Source organism: Equus caballus, chromosome 1, assembly GCF_041296265.1.
Source record: "Equus caballus isolate H_3958 breed thoroughbred chromosome 1, TB-T2T, whole genome shotgun sequence".
Taxonomy (NCBI): domain Eukaryota; kingdom Metazoa; phylum Chordata; class Mammalia; order Perissodactyla; family Equidae; genus Equus; species Equus caballus.
In genome coordinates, this window is record NC_091684.1 from 142,372,609 (window position 1) to 142,397,156 (window position 24,548).

Here is a 24,548-nt window from a genome sequence, read left to right on the forward strand (position 1 = left end):
TGAATATCAAAGTGACATGACTAGTGAAGGATTCCTTGGGGAAAGAGGATACCACCCAGTCATACGTCCCTACTGATCCAACTTAACTGATGGGTCACTAGAGGAAAAACGACACTTGCATGTTATCCTCTATGTCCGTTGCCTACAAGGGTTCACTCAGGGCTTTACACATACTACTGCAGTGGTTTCTGCATCTGGCTAGATATCAGAACCATGGGGAGATTTTAAAAATACAAACAGAGATTCCTAGCTCCACCCCAGAGATTTCAATTGATCAGGGCTGGCGTAGGGCCTAGGAATGTGCATTCTAAAATGCTCCCAGTGATTGCAAAGTAGTCATTCCAAAGGCCAGTGCTTGGGAAGCACTCCATTATTTCATTTTGGAGTTTGTTCCCCACAACAACTCTATGAGGTAGACAGAGGAGCTCAATAATTATTTCCATTTTATAAGTGAGGGAACCAACATTACCTTCTCATCTTCATTTTCTGCCCCGTATTAAATTGGAAGGAAGGGTGCATCTGGCTTACAAAAGTAATGAATGAATAATAAAGAATGAATAATATGTTGGACATATGATAGGACATCTGTACATTAATCAGAACCCTCAAGAAAAGAGGAGTCTTCTTGGTATCTGCCTTGACTGACAGCTCCTTAGAGAAAAGCACCTGGGGACCAAGTCCGAGGGGAAGTGAGGAGGAAACGGGGTCCAGGAGTGAAGGAGAGCATCAGCGGCCCAGGCCCACCTTGCTCATGGCTTCTGCAATGGCGTCCACCATGCCTCCCACCAATCCCACTTCACTGGCAGCTTCATTCAGCGTCACCATGATGTCGTCCACAGCCTCCTTCATGAGCTGGGCGGCCTCCGTGATGGCATCGTGGGTGTGCTGTGCCTAGGACGGCAGGGGCAAAGAGAATTGTGAAACGTTTTCACAAGCAGAAGAAAATGGTGCTCAGTCTCTTAAGAACCACTTCACTTCTTGTAAGAATAATCTTAAAAAGCAGAATACAAAACTATATCCCCATTATGAAGCACAGCAATGAATTCTACATTTTTCCTTTCCTTTATTACGTGTGTAGATGTGTTTGCAAAATAAATAAAAATCAGAAAAACAAAGAGAAAAAAGATCTCTTTTTACTATCAAAGAGAAAATAAAACTGCAATACCAAACAGCGTCTTATGACACGACTAATTTTATATTACTATGTTTCGCGTGGTAGAAAGAGAATGCCACAGAATCCCAAATATACCAGTTGACAGATTTAATTAAAAAGTAAGATCAGATTATGGAAATGTAGGGACATACAGGGAAGATAAGGCTGCAGAAGGCCTAACAGCCTTTGGAATATGTCACAAATTACACTGCCATGAGGTTGGAGGGATGAATGAGGAAAGTTCTTCAGGGACAGACACTCTGCAGGCAAAGCCCTGGCACTTACGAGACCCCCTACACAGGACCTCAGAGGTGCTGTAGCGACTACGAGTATTTCATATGTGTGTCAAGCACAGAGTAGGCACTGGGTAAGGGAATAAATGAAAGGAGGAAACAATGGGTGTGCCGGGCTCCCGCAAAAACACATCAAGTAGTAGCAAGATGCAGGGGAAAGAGCCAAGGTCCTGGGGTCAGAAAAAGGTGGGTTCTGGTTCTGGCTCCATCACTGACTAGCTATATGGTCCTGGGCTTGTCTTCCTAAGCAAAAGGGGAAAAATTATAACGACACTATGTGGTGGAATTCTCATGAGATGATGTGGGTGCAGGCGCCTTGTCATTTACAATAAGAGCAGTCTAGGAGGGGCCTCACCTGGGAAATCTGAGCTAATGCCAGAAGTCACTGTCAACATTGCACTGCACCAGGCGCTGGGTGCACCCATGCAGTGGCCATGGTTGCCCCGACACACCTCAGGGGGAGATGACCCTTCCAAAAGGCCCAGGAGGTTGCATCTTTACTTTGGTAGATGAGAAGGTAAGGAAGCCAGTGAGAGATGGTAAATGATAATTCTCTTGAGTAATTAAATGAAAGAGAAGAATTCAAGAAGAGGCTGTATGAGCCATAGGCACTGGCTCTATCTGTGGAATCATAAAGCCATGGGAATCAAGAAGAGTTCTTCCAAAATGACATCTGATGAGATGTGAAATAAGTTGATCATGGATGTTGATCCTTGAGGCAACTGTGTCAGGATGCAAACCCCAATCCCAACCCCAACCCTAACCCATTACTACTAAAATTACTTCAGTAGATAACAATGACAAATAACCTTGAGAAACAAAGATTTCTTGACTCTTTACTAGGCCAGTGACCACCTTCTCTATTTCTCTGGCCCTCCATGGGGGCAGGGAGACAGCCTCCCTCTCTAGATTTCTTTCTTTTCCTCCCCAGCACAGAGTGCTGGCTGCCACCCAGCTGGCGTTGTCACAACTCCACCCTCTCATGCTCTGCCTGCACTGACTGGTTCTGTTCACCTCCTCCCTTCTCCCCTCATCCAAATCCTAGCCTTCATTCAAGGCCCAGCCCAAATACCACCTCGTCCCAGAAGCCCTCCTTGGATGATTTTGTCCTCCTCTTGTCATCGACTTTCCTTTGGACTCCTACAGCCCTGAAAAGCAATTCTGGAGTCAGAGAGTCATAAGGAGGTGAAGGGCTCAAAGAAAATGTGGCAGAAGTGACAGCACCTGACTTCTGAGGCTAGGTAAAGGAAAATGATACAACTTCTGTCTGGTTCTCTCGCAGGACACGTGTCTTTGAAGTTCTCAGCCTCCATGTATGAAGGCTGGCTATCTTGAGGCTGTGTGCTGGGCAGACTGTATGGTGAGATCACAGGGAAGTAGAAAGGGGTGCCCACATAGCCCTACCTGTGCCAGCCCCCGAGCGTCTGAGTGATTTCAGCTCAGGCACCAGACCTGGGAGTGACTGAGCCTCAGGTCATTCCAGGCCCAGCTACCATCCGGCTGCAATGGCAGGAGGGACTCTGAGTGAGAATCGAGAGCTGAGCTCAGTGGATCTGCAGATCCACTAGAGAAAATACTACAGTGGTGTTGTTTTAAGTCACTAAGTTTTAGGACGGCTTGTTTGCGGCAATAGCGAACTGGAACAGCACCTAAGAAGGGATGGGCTCAGAGAAGACTTCTCAGAGGAGGTGTCCAGGTTAAAGCTGAGACCTGGAGGAAGAACCCAGCCTCTAGCAGAGTTGATGGGTGAGGAAGGGGGACAAGGGGGAGCCTTCCAGGCAGAGGACACAGCCTGTACAAAGTCCCAGACAAGAAGGAACGTTGATTGCAAAGATTAGGTGAAACGCCATATGTAAAGTGTCTGGTACAGCGCCTGGGACACAGCTCCTGCTCCTTCCATTCTCTTTCAACCAACCCTGGTCCGTGTCTCCAATTAGACTGTGTGCTCCTTGCAAACAATTTACTCTGCTTCCCTCTAGAAACAGTGTTCACAGGAAATGAAGCGTTTGATAAAGTCACCAGGTGGAGCTAAGGTAACAGTGAGACTCGTTAATTTTTATTTTCAGAGAGATTTTTTACAAGGATAACCTTCACAAGCTGTTGGTGCAAATTTCTCCTCTGGGGAAGCTCATTTAGAAATAAATGGAACCATCTGTTTTTATGCTGTGAAACAGGCGTGGGTGGCAGAGCTGAGGGCAGAGATGTGGCCTGGGGGAGTCAGGACAGGACCTGGCCCTCCATCCCCGCCCCCGAGCCATTGACTGGGCTCACTCAGGCTGCGAGGACAGGCTGTAGCTCTTCTGACTGGACCATGAATATCTAGCGACATGCATGTAGATGCTGGCAAGATGTCAAGGGCTATCGCGTACTTTATACAACACAAGAGCCAACCTGTGGGCCCAAGGTGACTTTCATACCAGTTTTTAAATCTCTGTTCTAGTATCTCGGGTCAGGTATTTTAGCATTTTACATACAATGCTTCATCCTAGGTGACAGACAGGGAACCAGGAATAACAATAAATACCAAACCAAGTAACAGCAGCAATAACCAAGACAGCTGCTAGCATTTCTGAGGGACTCCTCTGCACCAGGCACTGTGCTCATCACCCTTGTCCACCTCTCCTTTAATCCTCATGGCCAACCGGAAGGTGGGAACTGTACGATCTCCCTGCCAGGGACCCCTCTGACAGTCGCACCTGAAAACGGGAGCTTACAGACCTGATGGATGACAACTGCCCCCAACCAGCTGGCCATCTGCTGAACCTATGCCACTGGTCAAAAGGAAGATGAGCATATGGCCAGATCAGGTGAAATCCATCAGCACTACTGAAAAAATAATTGTTGATGTAGGGAATATGCCATCTACAAGGGGAGGTTTCAGCTTGTCCCCCCAAACAGGGCACTTTCAAACAAGGTGAAGCCACCCAGGTACCATGTGGCAGAAGCAAGGGGCTCCAGGACCTGCTACCACTCCGAAAGTTGGCCGGGCCCCTCCCTCAACGTCCTCCTCTGCATTTCAGCATCAACCTGGCCCCGGCTCTCTCAGCTCTATCTGCCATTGTCGGTTCTACACTTGCCCATGAACTTGTTGCCAGTTTACAGTTCCCAAATTTGCCCCTTGGAGCTCCCCAGGGCCTAGCTTGCATGTGTTTTCCAACTCCTGGTAGCTTGCCACCAGATGAGCCCCAATCCTGGAACCTCACCCAGTACTGAATAGTCCAATATTTGGCTTATCTATGTCCCAGGTCCCTGGGAGGGAGCCTTTAAGCCCTTAGAATTTCCTGTGATCACAGGAGTATCTCTCTTATTCACAGTGGGCCCCTTGGACCACACATTAGTTTATGCTAACAAGGTTAGTTATGTTGACCCATAGGTAGTTTCAGGATGCAGGAAAGACCAACCATGTGATTAGAGGGTTGGGGCTTTAAGAAACATAATATCAGCCTGACCTCTGACCTCTGGAGAGATGAGGGGGCTGGAGATCGAATCGTTAGTCAAACGACTGAACTCAATTAATTAAGCCAACATGATGAAATCCCAATCAAGACTCTGGACAGTGAAGCTGAAGGGAGCTTCCCTGGTTGGTGATGCACACCAATAAGCTGGGATGGTGACACGTCCTGAGGACAGGGAAGCTTCCTGTTTGGGACCCTCCCAAACCTCACCCTTTACCTCTGTGCTTTTGGCTGGTTTGTTTCCTTTATCACAAAACTATAATTCTAAGTAGAACAATTTCCTGAGTTTTGTGAGCTGTTCTAGCAAATTATTGAATCTGAAGGGTAGCGAGAACTCTTGAATTTGTAGCCAGTTGGGTAGAGTGAGCGTGGCCTGGGAACCCCGGAGCTTATGGCTGGTGTCTGAACTGTGGGCAGTCTAGTAGGGGCCTGTGCCCTCACCTGGGAAATCTGACCTAATGCCAGGTAGTGGGTGTCAGAATCACAGCATACCAGGCGCCAGGTGCACCCACTGCCTCCTCAGCAGGAGATGACCCTTCCAAAGGCCCAAGGAATTGCATCTTTACTTTGGTGGATGAGAAGTTAAGAGAGCCAGAGAGAACGGTAAACAATAATTCCTTTTGAAGGATTCAATGAAAGAGAAGGACTCCAAGAAGAAGCTAATGTGAGCCAGAGGAACTGGCTCTGTCTGTGGAACTGAAAAGCCATGCAAATCAAGATGACTTCTTCAAATACGGCCTCTGACGAGATGTGAGATATGATGATCACGGATGGTAGTCCTGAGGCAACTGCGTCCAGATGCACAGCTTTCCCTCTCAGGGACGCGAAGGAGTAAGCTGGTAATTAAGGTTGATTGCTGATTTCATGGCACAGAGAAGGTAAAACACAAAATGTGCGGATTGCCTTATTTTGATGATGGAAGTCTGAAAGGTGACATCTCCTGTACACAACCCCCCAGAGCATCTCGACAAATAGGCACTCTTTCATAAAAAAGGTAAAGTGGGAGGTGTGTATTTCTCTAAATCCCACTTAGAATGAGGTGACTCTTGGTGGTGCAAAAATATCGGCAATTCTGTACATTCATCTGAAGACAAAGCACACATTTTTGGAGAGAAGCGAGAGCTGCTTGCCAAGTATTTGCTCTCCCACGTGGGCTGGGGAAGGCACAAGCAGCAAACTTTGGGGGTGGCAGCAGTAAGTTACAAAACTGCTCTCTGAACTCCTTGGAAAATGTAAAGGACACTTTCTCCACACCGGGGCACCAAAAGCGACAAAAACACATCCTCGCTCTTGCCTGTCCCAGAAATGAATTACCTTTCCATCTGCTCGCACTGAGGAATTCTCTAGAAGGCCTGCTCTCCTTCACTCCACATGATTAAGTTTTACAGATCCTTAAAGGGTCAGCTCAGAGTCTGTGAAGCCTCCTCCACTTTCTCCAGGTCTCACCCAGGGCCCCTTCCTCTAACTCTAACGCAAACTGCATCTTTTTCACACAGACTCGTTCAAATGACACACGTGGGCTCCTGAACATGCTAGTTTCCGAAGCCCAGGACACAGTGGGCTCTTGAGTAAGGCACGCTTCAACGCCCAACAGCAATCTGGTCAGGAGTCAGCAGGCTCAACCACGAGGTCGTTATTTTAGATTCTGGAGGGGCTCCTCATTACTGCTCCTCACAGCACAACACAGGAGAAAAATCAGACTGCGTGCTTTATTTGGAAACATGTCTGAAGCCTGCTTCCAAGGGAGCCTTATTTCTTTATTACAGTGCTTCAACTACAAAGCCGGGTAAAGCAGGCATGGACATCACAGGAGGTTGGGAAATGGAAGAAGCCTACAGGGGGGCAGATCTCAACTTCAGCAGAAGGGAAAAAAGCAACTAATAATTAGAACTGCCCGACAGTGTATAGCACTGTGTATTTGCTGGAGTGTTGCAGGCAGAGGCTGGAGGGGCCCTTCAAGGAGGATGTAGGAGGGCCCTCGGGGGGTAGGGCTGAGGGCGGAAGGGAGCTCTGGGGGGTACAGAGTGCGCATAGAGAGGGCTCAGTGGGGTGAGGGTGAAGCTACACAGCAAATGCCTTGTAACTAACCATATGATTCATTAACACCAGGCTCTAGGGCTGTCACATTTTTTTTTTTTTGAACACCTACTGCGTCAGGTGCTTTTCTCATTTAATCCCTAAACCACCCCAGAGAGGTATCCATTATTAACCCCATCATTCAGACATTCAGATGAGGAAACAAAGAAATGAAGTAATTTGCTTGCAAGAGACAGAGCTGGGATTTGAATCCAATTACACTGGACCCTAAAGCTTGTCCTATTTTTCACCAAATCAAAGCTACTGATGACCATTTAACCACATTTTAATAAAATTTCCTCTGCAAACAGTGATGTATATCTAACACACACATATGTACACCACCTAACACGTAGCAAATAACACCTAGAAATATGCGCCCAAAGAATAGAAGCCAAGGTAATTAAGCCTGAGGAAATGGCCTATAAGCCAACCAGTAGTGTCCCAGGCACCCTTTGTGACAAACCTGTCAGGGTTTTCAGACAGAGCACTGGTTGAACGACATCAGTGAGGGGACACATGTACACACGGTCTTGCCTTCACTCGTCACATGTCTTAGTTCGTCATCCAACCCTTCAGGTTATTCATTGAAAACTATTCCAAACTGGTCTCCAGCCACCATTTCCAAGCAGAAGATGTCATTATAAAGCTTACAGTGCTGACGACAAATGCCCCCAACCACGATGTCTCTTGGTATAAAACACAATTCCATGAGGAGCTCTGAACTTACAGTCCAAGCACGTGTTAATATCTCAAAAATCTAGAGAACTCTTAATTCAAATTATTCTGCTGGGAATGCAACCCTCTCAAGTAGGGGAGAAGAAACATGGCAGTAAATAGCCCTGGAGAAAAGACAACCTAGAACTGGGTCCGGAAGGCGAGTCCTGGCTCCTTCAGTTTGGGGAGGGCACAAAGGGGGCTGGCCCCATTCTGGGCCACCTGTCACTAATCTGTCACCGTCAAAAGGGTGTTCTTGTTCTTCTTGCTCTACTTTACCACTTCAGGAACTGGACTTATTTTTCCAGAAGACTCAGAACAACGTGAGGACAGTGGCTGGCTCTCAATAATTTTAGTGTCTCTAGAATTAGGCTCTCAATAGTTGCCACATAGATGAATGAAAAACTGAAATTGCAAGTCTACGACATTATTCATGCTGCTACCAGAATGGTGTTTCTAAACTATGGACGGGTTGTGTCATTCCCCACTGCTTACAATAAAGACCAAACTCCTTACTGTAGAAGAGGAGATTGTCACAATAGAGCCAGTCTACCTTCCTGTCCAGTTGTCCCCACACTCTGCACATTCCACAGACATCAGACTGAGTGCTATTTTCTTTTGTAATGGTATCTATGCCCATGCATATGCTATCCCCTCTTCCTAGCATGCCTCTAGCCACCCTTGTGTGCCAGGTTATTTCCTTTCTGGAGACCACCAAGCCAAATGTCCCCTCTTCCCTGTAGTTTTCCTTAACCCCTCTCCAGCCCCTGCTTAGGGCAGAGTTGGCCTGTGTTTCCATAGGGTGCAGGCTCAGTCCTGACTCCACATCCACCTCTCCTGTGATCTTGGACAACTTACCTAAGCAGTCTCAGTTTCCGCATCTATACAATGGGAACCTTTGTCTAACACAGGATTTTTATGAAGATTAAATACGATCAAGACAATAAAGTATAATAGATGAATCAGCACTTAATAACTGTTAGTCTGAGATTACTGTTTTGTAATTCTGACTTTTAACCTGGAGTCTTCTCTGCTGTACCATGCTACAGATCTGAAGACCTTAGAGATGCAACAAAAGATGCTAAAAAGCCCCCCGTATATAATATGGCTTTCTATAGCTTGTAGGTAAGTATCCTACACAAATCTTCCCAGTCTGTGTTCCCTCAAGTTAGCCCGGCTTAGGTGAGGACCCATTAAGGTCAGATTGATCACGTGGAGACAGCTGCTAGAAGGCACTAACAGCAGCAGGAGCCTCCAACCTCCTCTCCAGGCACCAGAACCCTGAGGAAACTGAAGGCCCATGATGGTTTCACAAGTAAACAATCACTCTGACACAGAGCAAATGACATGCTGTTGTCATCTTTGGCCACTTTAAGTAGCTGAGTAACACGTTAGGCTGCAGAAATTATGCACTTACAAACTGGTAAGGGAGATTTTCATATTAAACTACTGTCCCCAAGACAATAGCAACACATGCCATGGGTGACCTCACACCAGGTTTTGCTTTGAACCTGAGTACCAGGAATGGAAATGACATTCACTGGGAAACAATAGAGCTTCGCTTTCTGCAAGCTGGGTATCAACACTGAGCAGGCGCCTGGAAGGTATTACAGTTTTTATTCCTGTAAAAACCACACTATAGGTTTTTCTTTCCTAAGGACGCTTGCCTACACATTCTGTCGTGGAAAAAATAACTTAAAAATGTGCCTTAATTAGTATATTTCTTGTTTTTCCTCTTAAGGGATCCCTGGGAAGGCCAAAAGAAGGTTATTTATTCCCATCTTTCAGTGGGAAATCAAATGCCACCAACCAACTTGGAGGGACGCAATACTGAGGAATGTGTGATGGCTTCTCAGTGGTCCTAAGTGAGCCCCCAGCATCTGTAACTGTACCTTGGGGTTTCCTCCACCTTCTTTGGCTGCATACAACATCTGCAGGGCAGACTCTGCGAGTGTCTTGGTCTGGTCCAGCACCGTCATCTGTTGCTGATGGTCCAGAATCTTGGAGGCGACACCAACAGCAGCCAAGATCAAGGGCTCAAAGTAGCTTGCCAGCTGTGTCACCTTTCAAGACAAAAAAGCCACCGATGCATCGTGTAAATACATGTGTCTCCTATAGGGTGCCTGCTGGTGGGGAGGGGGCTAGGACAGGCATGGGATGACACAGGGAGAGGCAGATCTGCTGAACTGAACTTTGGTTTGTTTTATTCTATCACACAATCCAGGATCACGAATTGCAGTCACCATGTTATACATCAGATCCTCACACTTTATTCAGTGCCCAACTTTACATTTGAAAGTACTTGTTAATTAATGAACTCCTGCTTGGATTTTACTTCCTCTGGTGAGCTCTTCCTCTCATCTCTCATCATGGCAGAAGTGCTAAGAAATCCACCCTGACATCCGAGTTAGGCATGAGAATTTTACAGATTTTAATTTCACAAATAGAAGAGCTTTTGAAAGAACTAAAGATGAGTGTCTTACAAACTCAGAAGGAAGGGGGATAGGAGAGGGGCAGGGGAGCAGGGCAGTTGAGAAAAGAAGGCTGAGAGTAAAGGCCCCCTCGAAAGCTTTTTAGGAAGCCAGTCTGACTGCCCTCTGCCCTGAGTATTTTGACCAAAGCATGGATTTGGAATAAAAGCAAAAATGATTTCACCTCAGCCTAGATGTTCTGTTTCTGTTTAGCCCAACCTGGGAGAACCAAAAAAAGCCTAGTGAGACAGCTAAGCTCTGTTCCAGCACAGGTCCACCTCCAACAGGGCAACACCATCGATGGTACATGTGTGCTCACCAGAGCTCACCAGCTGGGTGGTGCAGGGCCACACATCACATTTATTGGGTGCATCCCATGGGCCAGGCTTTCTGCTAAATGCTGACCATGCATTTCCTCATCTAATCTCCATGACGATTGTATGAGGCAGATCTAACTGAAGATAGGGAGGCTTGGAAGGGTGAAGTAGCTGACTCAGGCGGAGCTGAGATGGGAACCAGGCATCCCACCGCACAGCCCTGGCTCGGGACCACCACTCTACTGTCTAAGACTTTGCATTTTTATTCCAGTTTAGCTACGGTTCTAATATTGGATTTTAGAAGTTTATCATTTGGTATTTGTATGTTGCTTTGTAAAGTATTTAAAATAAAGGCTGAGAACAATACAGCAATACCCATCTACTCAGCATCCAGAATATAAAGCTTTGAGATTTTGCTGTACTTGTTTCAGGTGCCATCGTCTATTCCCACTCAGATAAAGCACCATGACATGATTACACTTTTCCATTCAGCTCCTCATTTTGTGTGGCAATTACTAATGGCTAAATTATTTCCATCAAGTGTCTTTAAGTTCAAATCTTTAGCCAGCAATTCCCTTAATGATTCTTCCCATCAAGTGGAGGAAGAATGGGTGTGATGAGGACGTAGGCAGGAGACCACCTCACATGAACAGTGGCAGTCACTGGGTCAGAAACAAAGCAGCAGGTGGGCGTTGGTGGGGGTGGTAGTGGCTGGGTAAGGCGGGGGTCCAAAATATTAAAGTTTATTAAGAGTTAATATTGAGACAAAACTACCAGCCAGCAATAAACATACCTTTACTTTCTGATCCCCGATTACACTTATCTTACAGATAGGATTCAAAGCAATTGAGCAGGTCTGCTACTTGTCCCTATGGCGCTTTGTGTGATTGATGCTACATGGTAGACAAGATTGATGCTAAGGCACATGACTTGGCTGGATTTTGTCCAAACACCTTTGTGTAAGGCCTAACCTGCACAAGCCAAGGTGGCAGCCCCACGCATTTGCAATGGATTTCATCTTTTCCCCCAGGAAGGGCACTGGTGTTGCCACCAAAGGGAACAGTGCACTGATGGGCCATCAGGGGTCAGGGCTCAGGATGGGTCCTGTATCCACTAAAAGAGTCAAAATGTTTAATGCATTAGAATCTGATATGTTTTCTGGATCAGTTTTATTATTTTTAAAAGTACATTTCACCAATACTACTGTCAAATGTCAAAGGTTGCTGTGTGCTGACAATAATTAAACACAACTAAACTGGCATCTGACTTTCTGAGAGAGAAGGATGGCTGGATGACAGAGAGAGTGAACTCTGGCTTCAGAGCCACTGGATTTGAACCCTCTGAGCCGATTCCTTATTGAGAAATCTTAGGCAAACTGCTTCCTATTACAAACTTCAGTTTCCTCCTCTGTAAAATGGGGAATAATAGCACCAAGCTCTTCAAGACTGTTAGGAGGATTAAATTAGCATCCACAGAAGCACTGAGCACAATGCCTGCCATGTGTAGGCACTCAATAAACGCTGGCTGTCGTTATTCTTCATGTACTGTGGGCAAAGGTTTTTGAAGGGATGTGCCTTTTCCTGCATTGAGGGAGCTTAGCAAGGACTCTAACACCTTCTGTTCTTGAGAGACATGACAGGACAGGAAACATCCTCACCTGGGTTAGCAGAGAAGTTAAAGTAACACAGAATTTCGAGTATTTGGTACACGATGTTGATTCCCTAGGCCTAGGGTGGCAGAGTGGGTTGAATGGTGGCCCTAAAAAAGACATGTCCATGTCCAAACCCCTGGAACCTGTGAATGTGATCCCCCTGAGCAAAAGGGGTCTTTGCAGGTGTATTTAAGGATCTTAGGATGAGATCATTCTGGATTACTCGGGTGGGCCCTACATCTGATAACAAGTATCCTTATAAGAGATAGAAGAAGGGAAGAGGAACAGAAAAGCAGGAGACCATGGCACCGAGGAGGTAGGGATTGACATTAAACAGTCAAGGGATGCCAAGAATCCCCAGGAGCTGGAAGAGGCAAAGATCCCCCCTAGAGCCTCCAGAAAGAGTCTGGCCCTGCCAACACCTTAACTTTGGACTTTTGGCCTCCAGAACTCTGAGACGCTAAACTTTTGTTGTTTTAAGCCACCCAGTCTGTAGGAATCTGTTACAGCAGCTGTGGGGAAACTAATATAGGGAGAATCTGAGAATTTGCATTCACCTCTCCCAAGTGACGCTGGAGCTACTGACCTGGGACCCCACCTGAGCACTGTACCGAAGCACTGGAACCATGTGGCTATCAACTCTCAGTCCACGGCTCCTCTGGAGAGAGGGACTCTAGGCTGCTTTTGTCCAGAACCCCCTTTTAGAAAGTGAGACTGGTTTAGCCAAAGGGCCAAGAATAAATTGATAACTCAAGTGACACAACTATATTATTTTTCTCTTGATGCAACCTCCTGACATAGGAATTAATCTTCCATCCTAACAGCATATCTGTAGAGACAAGAAGGCTGCTCTAAAAGTCTAGAAATATTTTCTCACGAAATTACTACTGGAATCAAAAGTAACTGCTGAAACAAAGTCCGGCTTCTCTGCCAAACTCAGTTTCCCCACAGTGGGCACACAGGCAGTGGCTCCAGCTGGCCAGCCTGCAGGGCTCCAGCCTCCCAAACCTCTTCACACAGGTTGTTGAGCCCTTTTCTTATTACGAAGGAACTCAGCTGAGAAATGAAATCTGCCACACTTGAAAAGGCAGAGAGACACTGGCCATTTTCAATCTCAAAAACATCTCCTTAGAACCAGCAGGAAGCTTAGTAGGCCCTTAAGCTGTTCTGTAATTTGAAAAAGCAAGAATATTGATTTTCTAAAATCGATACCTGCAGAGAAGATTTTGGCTACTGGACTTCTTGATATGCGTGTCAATACTGACAGCTGTGCTGATAAATGCTGGGAAACTCTGAAGGTTGTTAAAAATCCAATTTTTGCCCTCTGTCTGCTGAGGCACAGGCTGCTTGCCAGGCAACTCTCCTTGAAGGACATGCAAAATGAACCCCAAACAGGCAAAACATCACGTCATCCAGAGAGAAGTTTGCAAGTGTGCTTTGCTTCCTCATGTGTGCAAACAGACACCATATTAGAAGTCATGGAAGAACAACGTGCCCCTAAACACACTAGAATGAGGCTGACCAGCCAGAGACACAAGATGGCGGACATCAGGCTAGGAACGTCAACTTGTCTCTGGCTTATTTTGGCCAAGGTTGAGAGCACAGATGACTGTAAATGCCTTGTTGGCTGAAAAGTCTGACCACAACTGGAAAAATTTCACTCCAGTCTTCATCTCAACTCCAGGTGGAAACAGATCCTGAAGTCGTCATTTTTGGAGAAGATGCCAGCAGGAGGCTAGGTGCTATTTTCTGCAGTTTCAGCCAGCATTAAATGCAGGCACAATAACTGGCACCAGGCTTTTAGGAATAACAACAAAATCAATAAGCCCTCCCCTCCCCATCCCCTCTCACACACACTCTCAGCAGGATTCCCTCAGTGCACATTACCTTATGTCCCAGCTGAGCTGCTTCTCCCCGAGCCGCTGTGGCAATGGGATCGATAAGGTGCCCGATTTCCTGGACCACCGAAGTCAGCTGCTCCTGCAGGGCCTGATAAGGAGAGAGAGCTGTCAAATTCATTCCACAATGGTTCACCACATAGCTGCACTGATTTAAAAAGGCCTGTGTGAAAGACAAGGGAGGCCACAAGAAGTAGATATCAAAATGCCTGGGTGTGCCATCAAGTCGCTGCTCCACCCTACCCTTCCCAGGCACCCTCCACTCCCCTGGGCTAGACGCCCACAGCTCCACCCATGAGTGACGCAAGGCACTTCCTACTGGCTTCTCACTCCTGCCAACCACAGTTACAAGTGATGCTACTGGTATCTTTGTTTTGGGTTATTCAGCATAATTACTGGAAATGTGGAACAGTCATGGCTTTCCAAGAAGGAAAGGCAACTTTATCTAAATGGAGAGAGCTAATGGTGAGGTCTGAGGGGACATCCAAGTTGCTGTGTCCTCTGAACTAAGAACTCTTTAAAGAGGGGGAAGGGGAGAGGAGGGTGACGTGAGAACAGCATCGGCTCTCCGAAAGCAGCACCATTTGCCAGACAGTGCACTGTTAAAATGCCAGGTGAGGTACCCACTGAGCTCAGTTCAGGCTCTCAGTTCACTATATTTGATGATGTGGATGCTAATATTGAAAATGGCACCCTCAAGGCATTTCTTCTCAGGTTTGAGAGACAGCCTCATCCCAAAGAAGTGAACTCACTCTGTAAAGAGATGGGGCAAGATATCTTGATGATGCTGAAGTACGAGGGAGGTGGGGAATTCCAAGGTAGGGATTATTGGCTGGTAGCAGGAGAGGTCAGATCCTTTTGTAGGAATCTTCATAGGAGCTTCACTTGATAGATTCACGATTAATAGATCAGAAGACTGGACATTTTAGGTCTGCATGTGCCAGCATGGAAGGGGGCAATTCCTGACAAAGTGACAAAGTCTTGCTCATCAGAAATGAGACTCTGGACTATGCTGCTTTCCCATTGGGCAATGCTGCACACAGGCTGCAGGGCTGTGAACAAGCTTAGTCAATGAGAGGAGCAGCCTAACACGCAAACTTGGAAACAAAATCCTGGGGACAAAAAGGAAAAAGAGACAGAGAGATGGAGGCAGGTGGAGAGAAACCTCAAAATTTCCAAAGGTCTTGTTTTGCTAATTATCATCTTACTACTCATAATGCGATTATAGTAAAAAATGCAAGACTATTCCAGCAATGTTGTCTTATTACAGATGGCTTCTTAAACGAAACACAGTATGAGTAGGGAGCACATGCAGTTAAAGCAGAGGGATTTTCTTCCTAAGGAGGAAGTTGAGACAGAGGATATGCTTCGGGAGGGGTGGTAAAAGGATGGGGGAGCCAAGGGGGATTCTGAGTTGCTGGTCATCTCTGTTTCTTGATCAGGGGATAGTTAAAGGGTGTGCTTAGTTGGTTGTAATTCATCAAGCAGCACATTTTCTGTCTGCATATTCTACTTTAATAACAAGTTAACAATAATTCTAACATTCCACACAGGGTAAGAATGCTTATTCTTTCTTCCTTTCCTTGGAAATGGGGAGGGAGGTGAAGCTGGGGTGAAACAGACAGCTCTATTAATAAAAATGAGCAACACCAATTCTGGGCCCACTGCTTTGAGACCTGGGCCAAAGTCCATTGTTGATGAATTCAGTGGCAGTACAGGAAACATCGGTAAACAGACCATCCATATTTATTAAGAACCTTCTGAATGTCAGCACTTTCAACAGAGATAGAATGAAATAGGAATCAAGGGCCCTTGGAGAAGTAAGAGAAAAAAACTCAAGGAGCAGAGTAGGAAAATTCTGTTCTCAATTTTGAAAAACTGACAAGAGAGGGCAAAGCGGCTCTGAATTAATAACAGAATGCAAAAGGTCCCCTAGTAGTGGATATTGAGTAACTCAGGACAGAATCCTTTATCTCTGAATGGATCAAATGTATAGAGTTTAATGCTAATTTGCCCATTAGTCCAAAAGTGTATTGATGAAACAAGACAGAGAAACATTCAAAATTTACAAGACTAGGTCTGCTCTACTGATGTGTTAAATGGTAACCCCACCTTATTGATACACTGTTACCTGACATTGATCATTTCCCCCCAGATTTCAGCCATGTTTGAATTTTCCACCCCTAGCAGTACATGTGTTCCTTAGCCAGCTATCATTCTCTACTTAGCATTTGCCCTGTCCCTCCAAAAACTTCCCACACTGGTTCCAGCAGAAGGGGGTCCAGTGATGAAACTCTAGCATCAAAAATGTGTTGGTTCCCAGAAGGACCACAACTAGAATATACAACTATGTACTGGGGTGGGGGGAGAGAGAGGATGAGGAGGTGGGGGGGCGGGAGAAGGAGGAGGAGGAGGGGAGGGGAGGAGGAAAAGGAGGAGGAGGAGAAGAAAAACAGGTTGGCAACAGATGTTAGCTCAGGTGCCAATCTTTAAAAAAAAAAAAGAAAAATGTGTTGGTTCCATTCCCCCTTTCCCCAAAGCCTGATGCTGAGATTCTTCAGCACTTCCAGAGGATTCTGAGCTGGCCATAGAGCTCCAGCATACCTCCACTGAGATGTCATCCCTCGTGGCCAAGCTTTGGCTGACAGCTGCCAGCGAGGCCTGCTCGATGTCCCGGATGCAACGGTTGATGCCATCAATGGAGTAGTCACACTCCCTCTGTCCAGGGGCCTTGTCTCTGGAAGGGATATAGGGAGTCAAACACAGGCTCTATGAGGCTCAAGTCCCAAAACCCACTCTAGCATTGGGGGGCCAGAAGCCCCTGTCTACTCTCTACACCACTCAATTGCTTTATTTAAGGAGTGAATCCCTGACCTTTGCTTGGCAATGCCTCTCTGCATAGCCCATGCATCTCTTAATTTGACATTTGGGCTAACTCTACTTATATCTGATGGGAAGGATGTGGTGCTGCCCTCCATCTCAGGCTGATGCCAGGCAACTGCAAATGAAACAATTTGGATTTGGATTCTCCATTCACTGGCTCATTCATAGGACCTTTATTTAAAAAAAAAAACAAACAAAAAAGGTCACTGCTATTTCCAGTACAAACATACTATGCCATCTACATTGTATACTATGCACAAAGTCCTGGGCTGTGGTAGGAGTTAAAATATTTAACAGATTTTTCTTTGTAAGGCATTAAGAAAGTTAACAGGGGTCCTGAGTTTCAAAAGCAATTGAGAAACAGAATATAACTAAGGAAAGAGATGCATTCCATACTGTGGGGGATCAACTTTGGTTGACTTCAGAAATGCTGTCTACTCAGGGGATGTGTTTTCAGTTCTACTATTGCTGAGGAGGTCAGAGATGCCCAGAGTACTGCGGGACCTAAAATATTCCTTTTGTCTTCTTAGCAAAATAAGGTAACCTCAAATCCTGCTAAATAAACAGCGGTGCTGTCTAAGCTCCTAGGTATAGACAATGCGGAACAATGGTTAGAAGGTCTGGGAGTAGAGCCATTAGGCCTTTGGATTACCTTGGGAATGTTACCTAAATCCTTTCTGCCTGAATTCTGTCATCAGTAAAATGGAGACAATGGCAGTATCTACCTTACAAGGTTGTTGTGATGATCAGATAAGGTAATATAGGTAAAATGCTTGGAACAGTATCTGACATATAGCAAGTGCTTAAGTTAGCTACTGTTGTTGTGACCAGCTTGCTACCACTGGTCCCAAAGAGATAAAGAAAAAGATGATGATAGTGATCAACCACACTGCTATTAAATGCAAGTCCTGATGGGCTTATCCTCCTCCTGCCCCATTCAGATGCAGGCCCCAAGCAATTGCTGGAGAAACTAACCTGATAGATGTGATGAGACTCTTGATGGAGTCAGACACGGTGTGGGAATGTCCAGCTAGCACAGACCATGTGGGTGGGTCTTTGGGGTTAATGGCCAAGGAGCGCGCAGTGCGGATGAGGTATGATGAGCTTTCCAGCATGGTCTTGGCTGAGACCAGGATCGGTTCCTGTGCCTGGGAGCCCTGGGACCAAACAGCAGAAGAGTCAAGGGCAGGGCTCACAGACTGAGTGAATGAGTTGGGGCCTGGAAGGTCCTGTTCTTTACCAAGTCACTACTTCTGCCCTTTGGAAGGAGACAGAGAGGGCAAGGAACCATGGAGGCTGGCTCACATAGGGCTTGGATGATGAGAACATGAGTCCATGTTTTCTCCTTAAATATTTTTCAGCGTCACATGTACTGACAAAGATTCAGCCCCAAACCTATGCAAAGAGGTTGTTCTCAAAAGCAAAGGCTCATAAAGCTAAGGCATTACCTCTTAAGAGATGTGTAGACATTGAGTTTCATTAACTCTGTGCATGTATCACCGACAACAATAGTACCCTACATATTGACAGAGCTTTTGACATTCTTAGCTGTTCATGATCATTCAGTGTGACACAACACTAACCAAAGACCCCAATAATAGCTTTTGCTGCAAAGACTTCTTACCTCAGAGCTTATCTGGGCTGGAACACTGACAAATTCAGGGTTGGATGCAAATGCTGTCAGGTTCTCCACTGCCTCGATCAAGGGTGCGGTGGCAATGCGACACTTATTGCGGTTTTCTTCAGAGAAATCCCCATCCAGGGCCTGATGGGAGAAAACACGGAGACCTCATGCCACTGAGAAGCACAAATCATTCCAGGACCACCGTAATCACCTACCAGCAACAGAAGGTAGTTTAACGGGAGTACTGAAAATGTTGGGTGAATTCATAAACAATAAATAAGAACCGGATTGGAGCGATCTCTGCCACCAAGCAGAGGAGCCTAGTTAGCAATTGTAAGAAATAAAGCTGAACATGTGGCTCACAGGACAGCTGACCTCATGGTCTGTCAACTTCCCACTCACGTGAGGCAGAAACGGATTCAAATAGCACCCAGCTCTTCACTCCCTAGGAGCTATGAACCACTTTCTTTTTCACTTTTGAGACTATAATCCTTGAGTCCTTCCCCTCTATTTTCACTCTGATTAAGTCTATTCTCTCACAAACTAGAAAAATACTTTATATTGTGTAGCACTTTCAACTTTTTCCAAGTTTTACCTGGATGTCCCTGAGTGACTGACGAAGGTAGGGCTTGCATATCTGCCATTTTGAAATGAGCAAAATGGAATCCATTGGGAAGGAATAGACTAGAACTACACCCAACAATATGGACAAATCTCACAAACATAATATTTAAAGAGACTGGACACAAAAGGGTACCTACTATATGATGCCACTTGTGCAAAGTACAAAAACAGGTGAAAGTAATTTAGGGTGTTAGCAGTTCAGTCACCCTTTGGAGCATGTAAGACTGAAGGAGCACAAAGTGGGCTTGGGGCTGGCCATGTTCTTTTTCTTGATCTGGCTGTTGTTAACCAGGTGTGTTCAGCTTGAGAAAATTCACTAAGCTCTACACATATGATGTGTGTTTTTTTGTCTATGCCTCTTATTCTTCAATAGTTTTTTTTCTTTTTTAAATTATCAGCAGGTAACACAGTAGCATTGAATAATCAGTTACACTGCTGATTAATGACACAGATGGATGAGAATCTAGGAAAGCGACCTGTGATCCACGCCAGGCTGCCCCACAAAGAGTTAACACTTGGATTCAAGGTTCCCCAACTCCGGCCTCCACTTCCCTAAGAACAAGACTGTTAGAAGGAACAGGCTGTGACCCAGCGACAGCACCCCTGCCTCCCAGAAAAGGGCTACATTTAAGAAGGCAGTGATGTTTGCAGAAGGACGTAAATTTCCTTGTTAAACGTCCAATTAAATATTTAACTGTTATAAGCAATATATAAAAGCCAATTTAGACAATTAGCGCACAAATAACCAGCAGCACCAGCATTATGAAACAAACTGGATCTGAGATCGGAGCATTTCTATTTTTCAATAAGGCAAGAGTAGGCAGGCAGGTCGGCTTAAAGACTATTTCTAAATAACAGCTACATTCCAAGCAAGCCTTGGCAGCTTAGGACAATAATTACACTCCATCATGCTAATATTTTCAGAAGAATTCCCATGAGCCTGGCTAATTTACTGTCTTTTCGAATACTGTGCATGGCTTGCCTCTGTTCATGCTCTTCCCTCCAGACAGGCAGTGATCCCTCCCTAACCTCACCGATTCTGTCATTCTTCTGGGCCACATAGCAGGGGCCTGACAGGAGTGGCCCAGCACAAGCAAACCAGTGAAGCAAGCAGACAGCAGGAGTGGACGTTGGTGTCAAAGGAACTTGCGTCCCAGCTGCACCAGTGGCCAATCACATCCTCTCCAGCTGGGACGATATGGCTCCTAGCCCAATGGGAGATGCTAAGCCTCCCCTTGGTGCTGCTCAGGTGCAGTCATCTGCTTTTTACTCCTCCACATTCATCCCATCCTCTTTTCTACCATCTACAACCCTCTTGGCCTATTGGGAAGGCAGGCGTCTGATCAAGCACCTGCCCTTAGTTGAATTTATTCAAACTGAAAAGATGATTACCCAAGGTAAATCACAAGGAATGGTTTTCTAATTGTGCACTTTCATAAACTGCACCTACAGAAGGAAGAATGGAGCATTTCTTTGAACATGGGCCCTAAAGTCACATATGATAGCTCATTGCTATTCACAGAGCAGGACCTTGAATAGCATGGACTAGAATGCCAATACCAAGTTACATCAAACACTTTTTGTCACCTTCATATAAGAAAGGCTATTTCCTCTGAAGGAATCATTTAGCATCAGGAAGGGTGGCTTACACAGATACTATTTCACTTCTGAATGCTGCTTCCACTCTGGGGATGGCTGAGCCATCCAAGTAAACTGAATACGCAAATCTGCCCATGGGTGAAATTTTAAGGAGGTGTGACAGTTTTCATGTAGACATTCCATGTCACAGAATGTCTCGTACATCAGCCATAACAACAAAAGGGGAAATTCACTTAGCCAATGCCCAGGCCCCATCAGGACAAGGGCACTCCTAACCCCTGGGACCAGCTCCTCTGAGTGCTCTCACTCAGCAAAATCTCACAGGGATCTGGGAGACACAATTTCTGCATATGCACCAGAATCAAAGATTCATAGACTTTGGGGGTTAGGAGGCACCTTAAAGATCATTTAATCTCAAATCGCCAATGTTCCAGATGATAAAACCAACACCCACAAAGTGACATGCTATGCCAAGGTCATGCCTCAAACCCGAAATCAAGACCCCCAGCTCCCTTCTCTCCTACTGACCTTACACAAAGGAAACAAGAATAAGGAGTAAGGGGAGCCCAGTAGATTTTTTCCTTCCGAAGAAACCTACTTTACCAAGCCAGACAAGGATGATCAAGAAAACATACTTACGGTCAAGTCAAAATCGATTAATGGGAGCTGGATCTGGTGTCTTGAGGACACACTGGAAATGCTTAATCACAAAACCCTGAGCTTCAACTTCACCATGAGAAGCAAAGCCATGCTCCAACTTCTCAGAAAAACAAAAGCTGCTGTTGCACAATTTCTTCTTGGCACCTAAACCTGAGTGACCGCACATTTAAAATAACATTCCATTCCACACATCTGATTCGAGACTAGGTAATGAGCTGACTGAAGAGAGAAAAGCAGGCAACAGTTGATGTGGTGACCAGTAGTGCCATGGTGAGGGGTCTGCATGCTTCTAACTTGACAGCATTTAGAGCAACACCCAGCAGGGCGTAGGGTGCACATATTTATTCTTGTGGAGTCTCGCTTTGGGACTTTAAAGAATGCTATCAGGAGAGATTTAAGATGTGTGGGGGCTCACATCCTAATGGGTGCTGATAACCCACTGCAGGTAATCTGCCCCCTGCTCTCCAGTGCTTCCTCCGGTGGGGTTCCCTTCCTTCCTTTGTGACCATAAAGGTGTGGCAGCTGGGATTTATGCTTGGGCACATCCTCATGGTTAAATTTTTAAAAAAGCACTAAGCAGCATAAAACTTAGAGCAAAATGCACCTATGAGGGCAGCTGACATAAGCATTTAGGGAATTAAATATTCATTTGTTTTGCTATTTGACAGGATTCTTAATCATTCGTTAAAATAAGAAATCTGTTCAGTATATGGTACAATGTGCTACAGTGAAATGACCTCTACCAGTTTCCTATCAGTAAAAACAAAGCCCATTGCCCTAGCAAACACCGCCAGCAGGTGGGAAATGGAAAATTAAGGACAGTTTGGCAAGTTCAGCGGCAAAAGGTTCGTTTCTGTTCCTGTGCATTGCTACTGATTCCCAGGGTGCTCGCGGGAGATGAGGCCCTCATCTTCTCCACATTACAAGCACCCTGCATCCCTCCTCTGATGCATCCCCACTGGCCTTCCAGGCCATCACAAGAGCTCATTTGCTGCAGGGTTTGCAAAGAGGGTTTGACACTGTGAGAACCTGAAAAGAAGATGAGGTCTTAACAGATATAGGTCAGGATTTAAAACCAACAAGGAGGCAGAAAAGAAAGGTTTCCATGGATTTATAGAGAATAGTTTCTTTCCTTTTTTTCTCCCTTGGTCCATCTAAATATAGTCTTGTTTTTTAAAGATAGAAAATGGCTAAGTTTAACTGAAATAAGTTAATTATACAATCACCACCAAGGATGTCACTCCTTTCAACTCTACTGCTGTCTTTCTACCCCTGCCACCCTCAAACACATCACGGTTTTTCTTCCCAGCTTGGGAAGATGAATTAGTCTCTCCATGCCGAAGACTGGAGCAGCATGTCAGGGCCGAGAGCAGGACTGAGAGTGGACACAGCAGGGGCTCTGGGATCTGGGTCACCAGTTACTAGCCAGGTCACCTTGGGAAAGTTATTTAACTTCCTTGTGTCTCATGTCCTATCTGTAAAATGGGGATGATAAGCACAGAGTGGTTTTTTGGATTGAATGAGTAATATACACAAAACACTTGGAACAGGCTTTGCACCAACTAACATTTAAAACTGTACCCTTTATTAATTTCTAATACCATGACTTATGATGGTCATTGAGGTAAGCTGCTACCAGGATCCTAGAGGCACATGGGCACTGCCTTTAAATTCATTTTCAACCTATATTATTATTGTTTTCCAATAGGCAGGTTAAAAAATTTTTTTTTAAACTTTGTTTAAATAGCTAAGAAATTGCTGGCTGGGGTACCTGCCCCGGGCTCTCACCCGCCAGCTTCACTGCTGCTTGCCTGCATGTTCTCTCTTGTGCTTCTGCTTGGCTCAGCCTGTTGACTAATTTCTCCACGAGATTAAACCGGCTTTGTGTAGTGAAAGGAAAATGAAGTGGGTAGCGTCGTGTCCTCTAGAAAACAGGGAAAAGCCCCTTACTCCAGGACTTGTCCCAGCAACAAAGCAGATCGTCCTACCCCAACGAATGTGAGAATTCTTAAATAAAAAGTGTTAGCACTCTGATGCCTTTCCCTCTTGCATATCTGGGTCTACACAGAAGCAGGAGCTTGCCTCCCACAGCAATCTCCTTTGGAGGTTTGGTGGGGACACTGAGCTCTTTGTGTGCTGTCCAGGTTTTGGCTATTTGCCCTCAAAGTAGATGCCTGCTGCATGAGCGGTCCCCAGCGTAGGGTAGGCTAAGTTTCTGGCCTTATCACTCATCTGCAAATACTACAGCCCAGCTATTGCAATTCCCTCCTCCCAAGGGCACCCCGTCTCTGCCTCTCCCCAAGCCGCCCATGGCCTTTAACACAAAGATGAACTTGTTATAAACATGGAATGCTCTCTTTTTAAAAGTTGATGCTCCCTTCTAAACTTTTAAACACTTGTAAACAGAATAGATATCATAGAAGAGATTGATTTTTTTTTAGACTAAAGAGATTTTCCCACTCCCATTCCTTTTCCCTCCACCTACTCTCTTGGTTCAGATCTATCTCCAACAATGGCAGAAGCCTCTACTAGCCCCCTCAAAACCACCCCATGTAAACACACAGTTTAAATAAACACAGGTGTTTGCTACCCAAACACATGCCACAAGATGCTCCAGAGCCAACCCCTTCCAACCAGATTTCTGCCCCTAAGCTTTTCATGTACAGTATTTAGAGACCCCCAGCTCCCCACTATATAGAGGTTATTAGAGACCAAGGCAGTTGGTTTTTCACGAGGAATACCTCCATTAGTAAGGGACTCCTCCCTCAGCAACTTAAATCATGAGATCGAATTAGAAGTTAAACTTCACCAGACACGAGTCTTGGAAGAGCAGAGCTTAAATCCTGTACTTCTTTCCCCACTGTAGCAAGTGTCAAATGTATGACTAAGGCCTCAGTTAAGTGACCTACCTTGATGGTCTTCACTAGGTTGGCAGTGCTGTTGGCGACTTCCTTGGCTGACTGGACAAAGTGCCTCTTGGCCACTGGGTTGGCCGTCTTGGACGAGGCAATGCGGCAGGCATTGCACAAGGCCGAGGTGTGCTTGGCAACAATCGTGGCAGCTGACAGAACCTATAAAGCATGGAGCTGGGTTGGGGGCATCCCATGCTTCAGTGCAGAGGGTTCCA

General features: G+C 45.7%; 1 protein-coding gene across 17 annotated transcripts in view; it reads right to left on the reverse strand.

The window, feature by feature from the left end:
- TLN2 (talin 2) overlaps positions 1–24,548 on the reverse strand; it is a 415,035-nt gene that overhangs the window by 59,041 nt on the left and 331,446 nt on the right. For all 17 annotated transcript variants that reach the window (XM_023616303.2, XM_023616310.2, XM_023616279.2 and 14 more), the window contains 7 exons: positions 24,331–24,492; positions 18,539–18,679; positions 17,890–18,071; positions 16,636–16,768; positions 14,021–14,122; positions 9,587–9,757; positions 745–891 (listed from right to left, as the gene is read on the reverse strand). In XM_023616303.2, the coding sequence (XP_023472071.1) occupies positions 745–891; positions 9,587–9,757; positions 14,021–14,122; positions 16,636–16,768; positions 17,890–18,071; positions 18,539–18,679; positions 24,331–24,492 (1,038 nt within the window). The remainder of the gene's footprint in view (positions 1–744; positions 892–9,586; positions 9,758–14,020; positions 14,123–16,635; positions 16,769–17,889; positions 18,072–18,538; positions 18,680–24,330; positions 24,493–24,548) is intronic.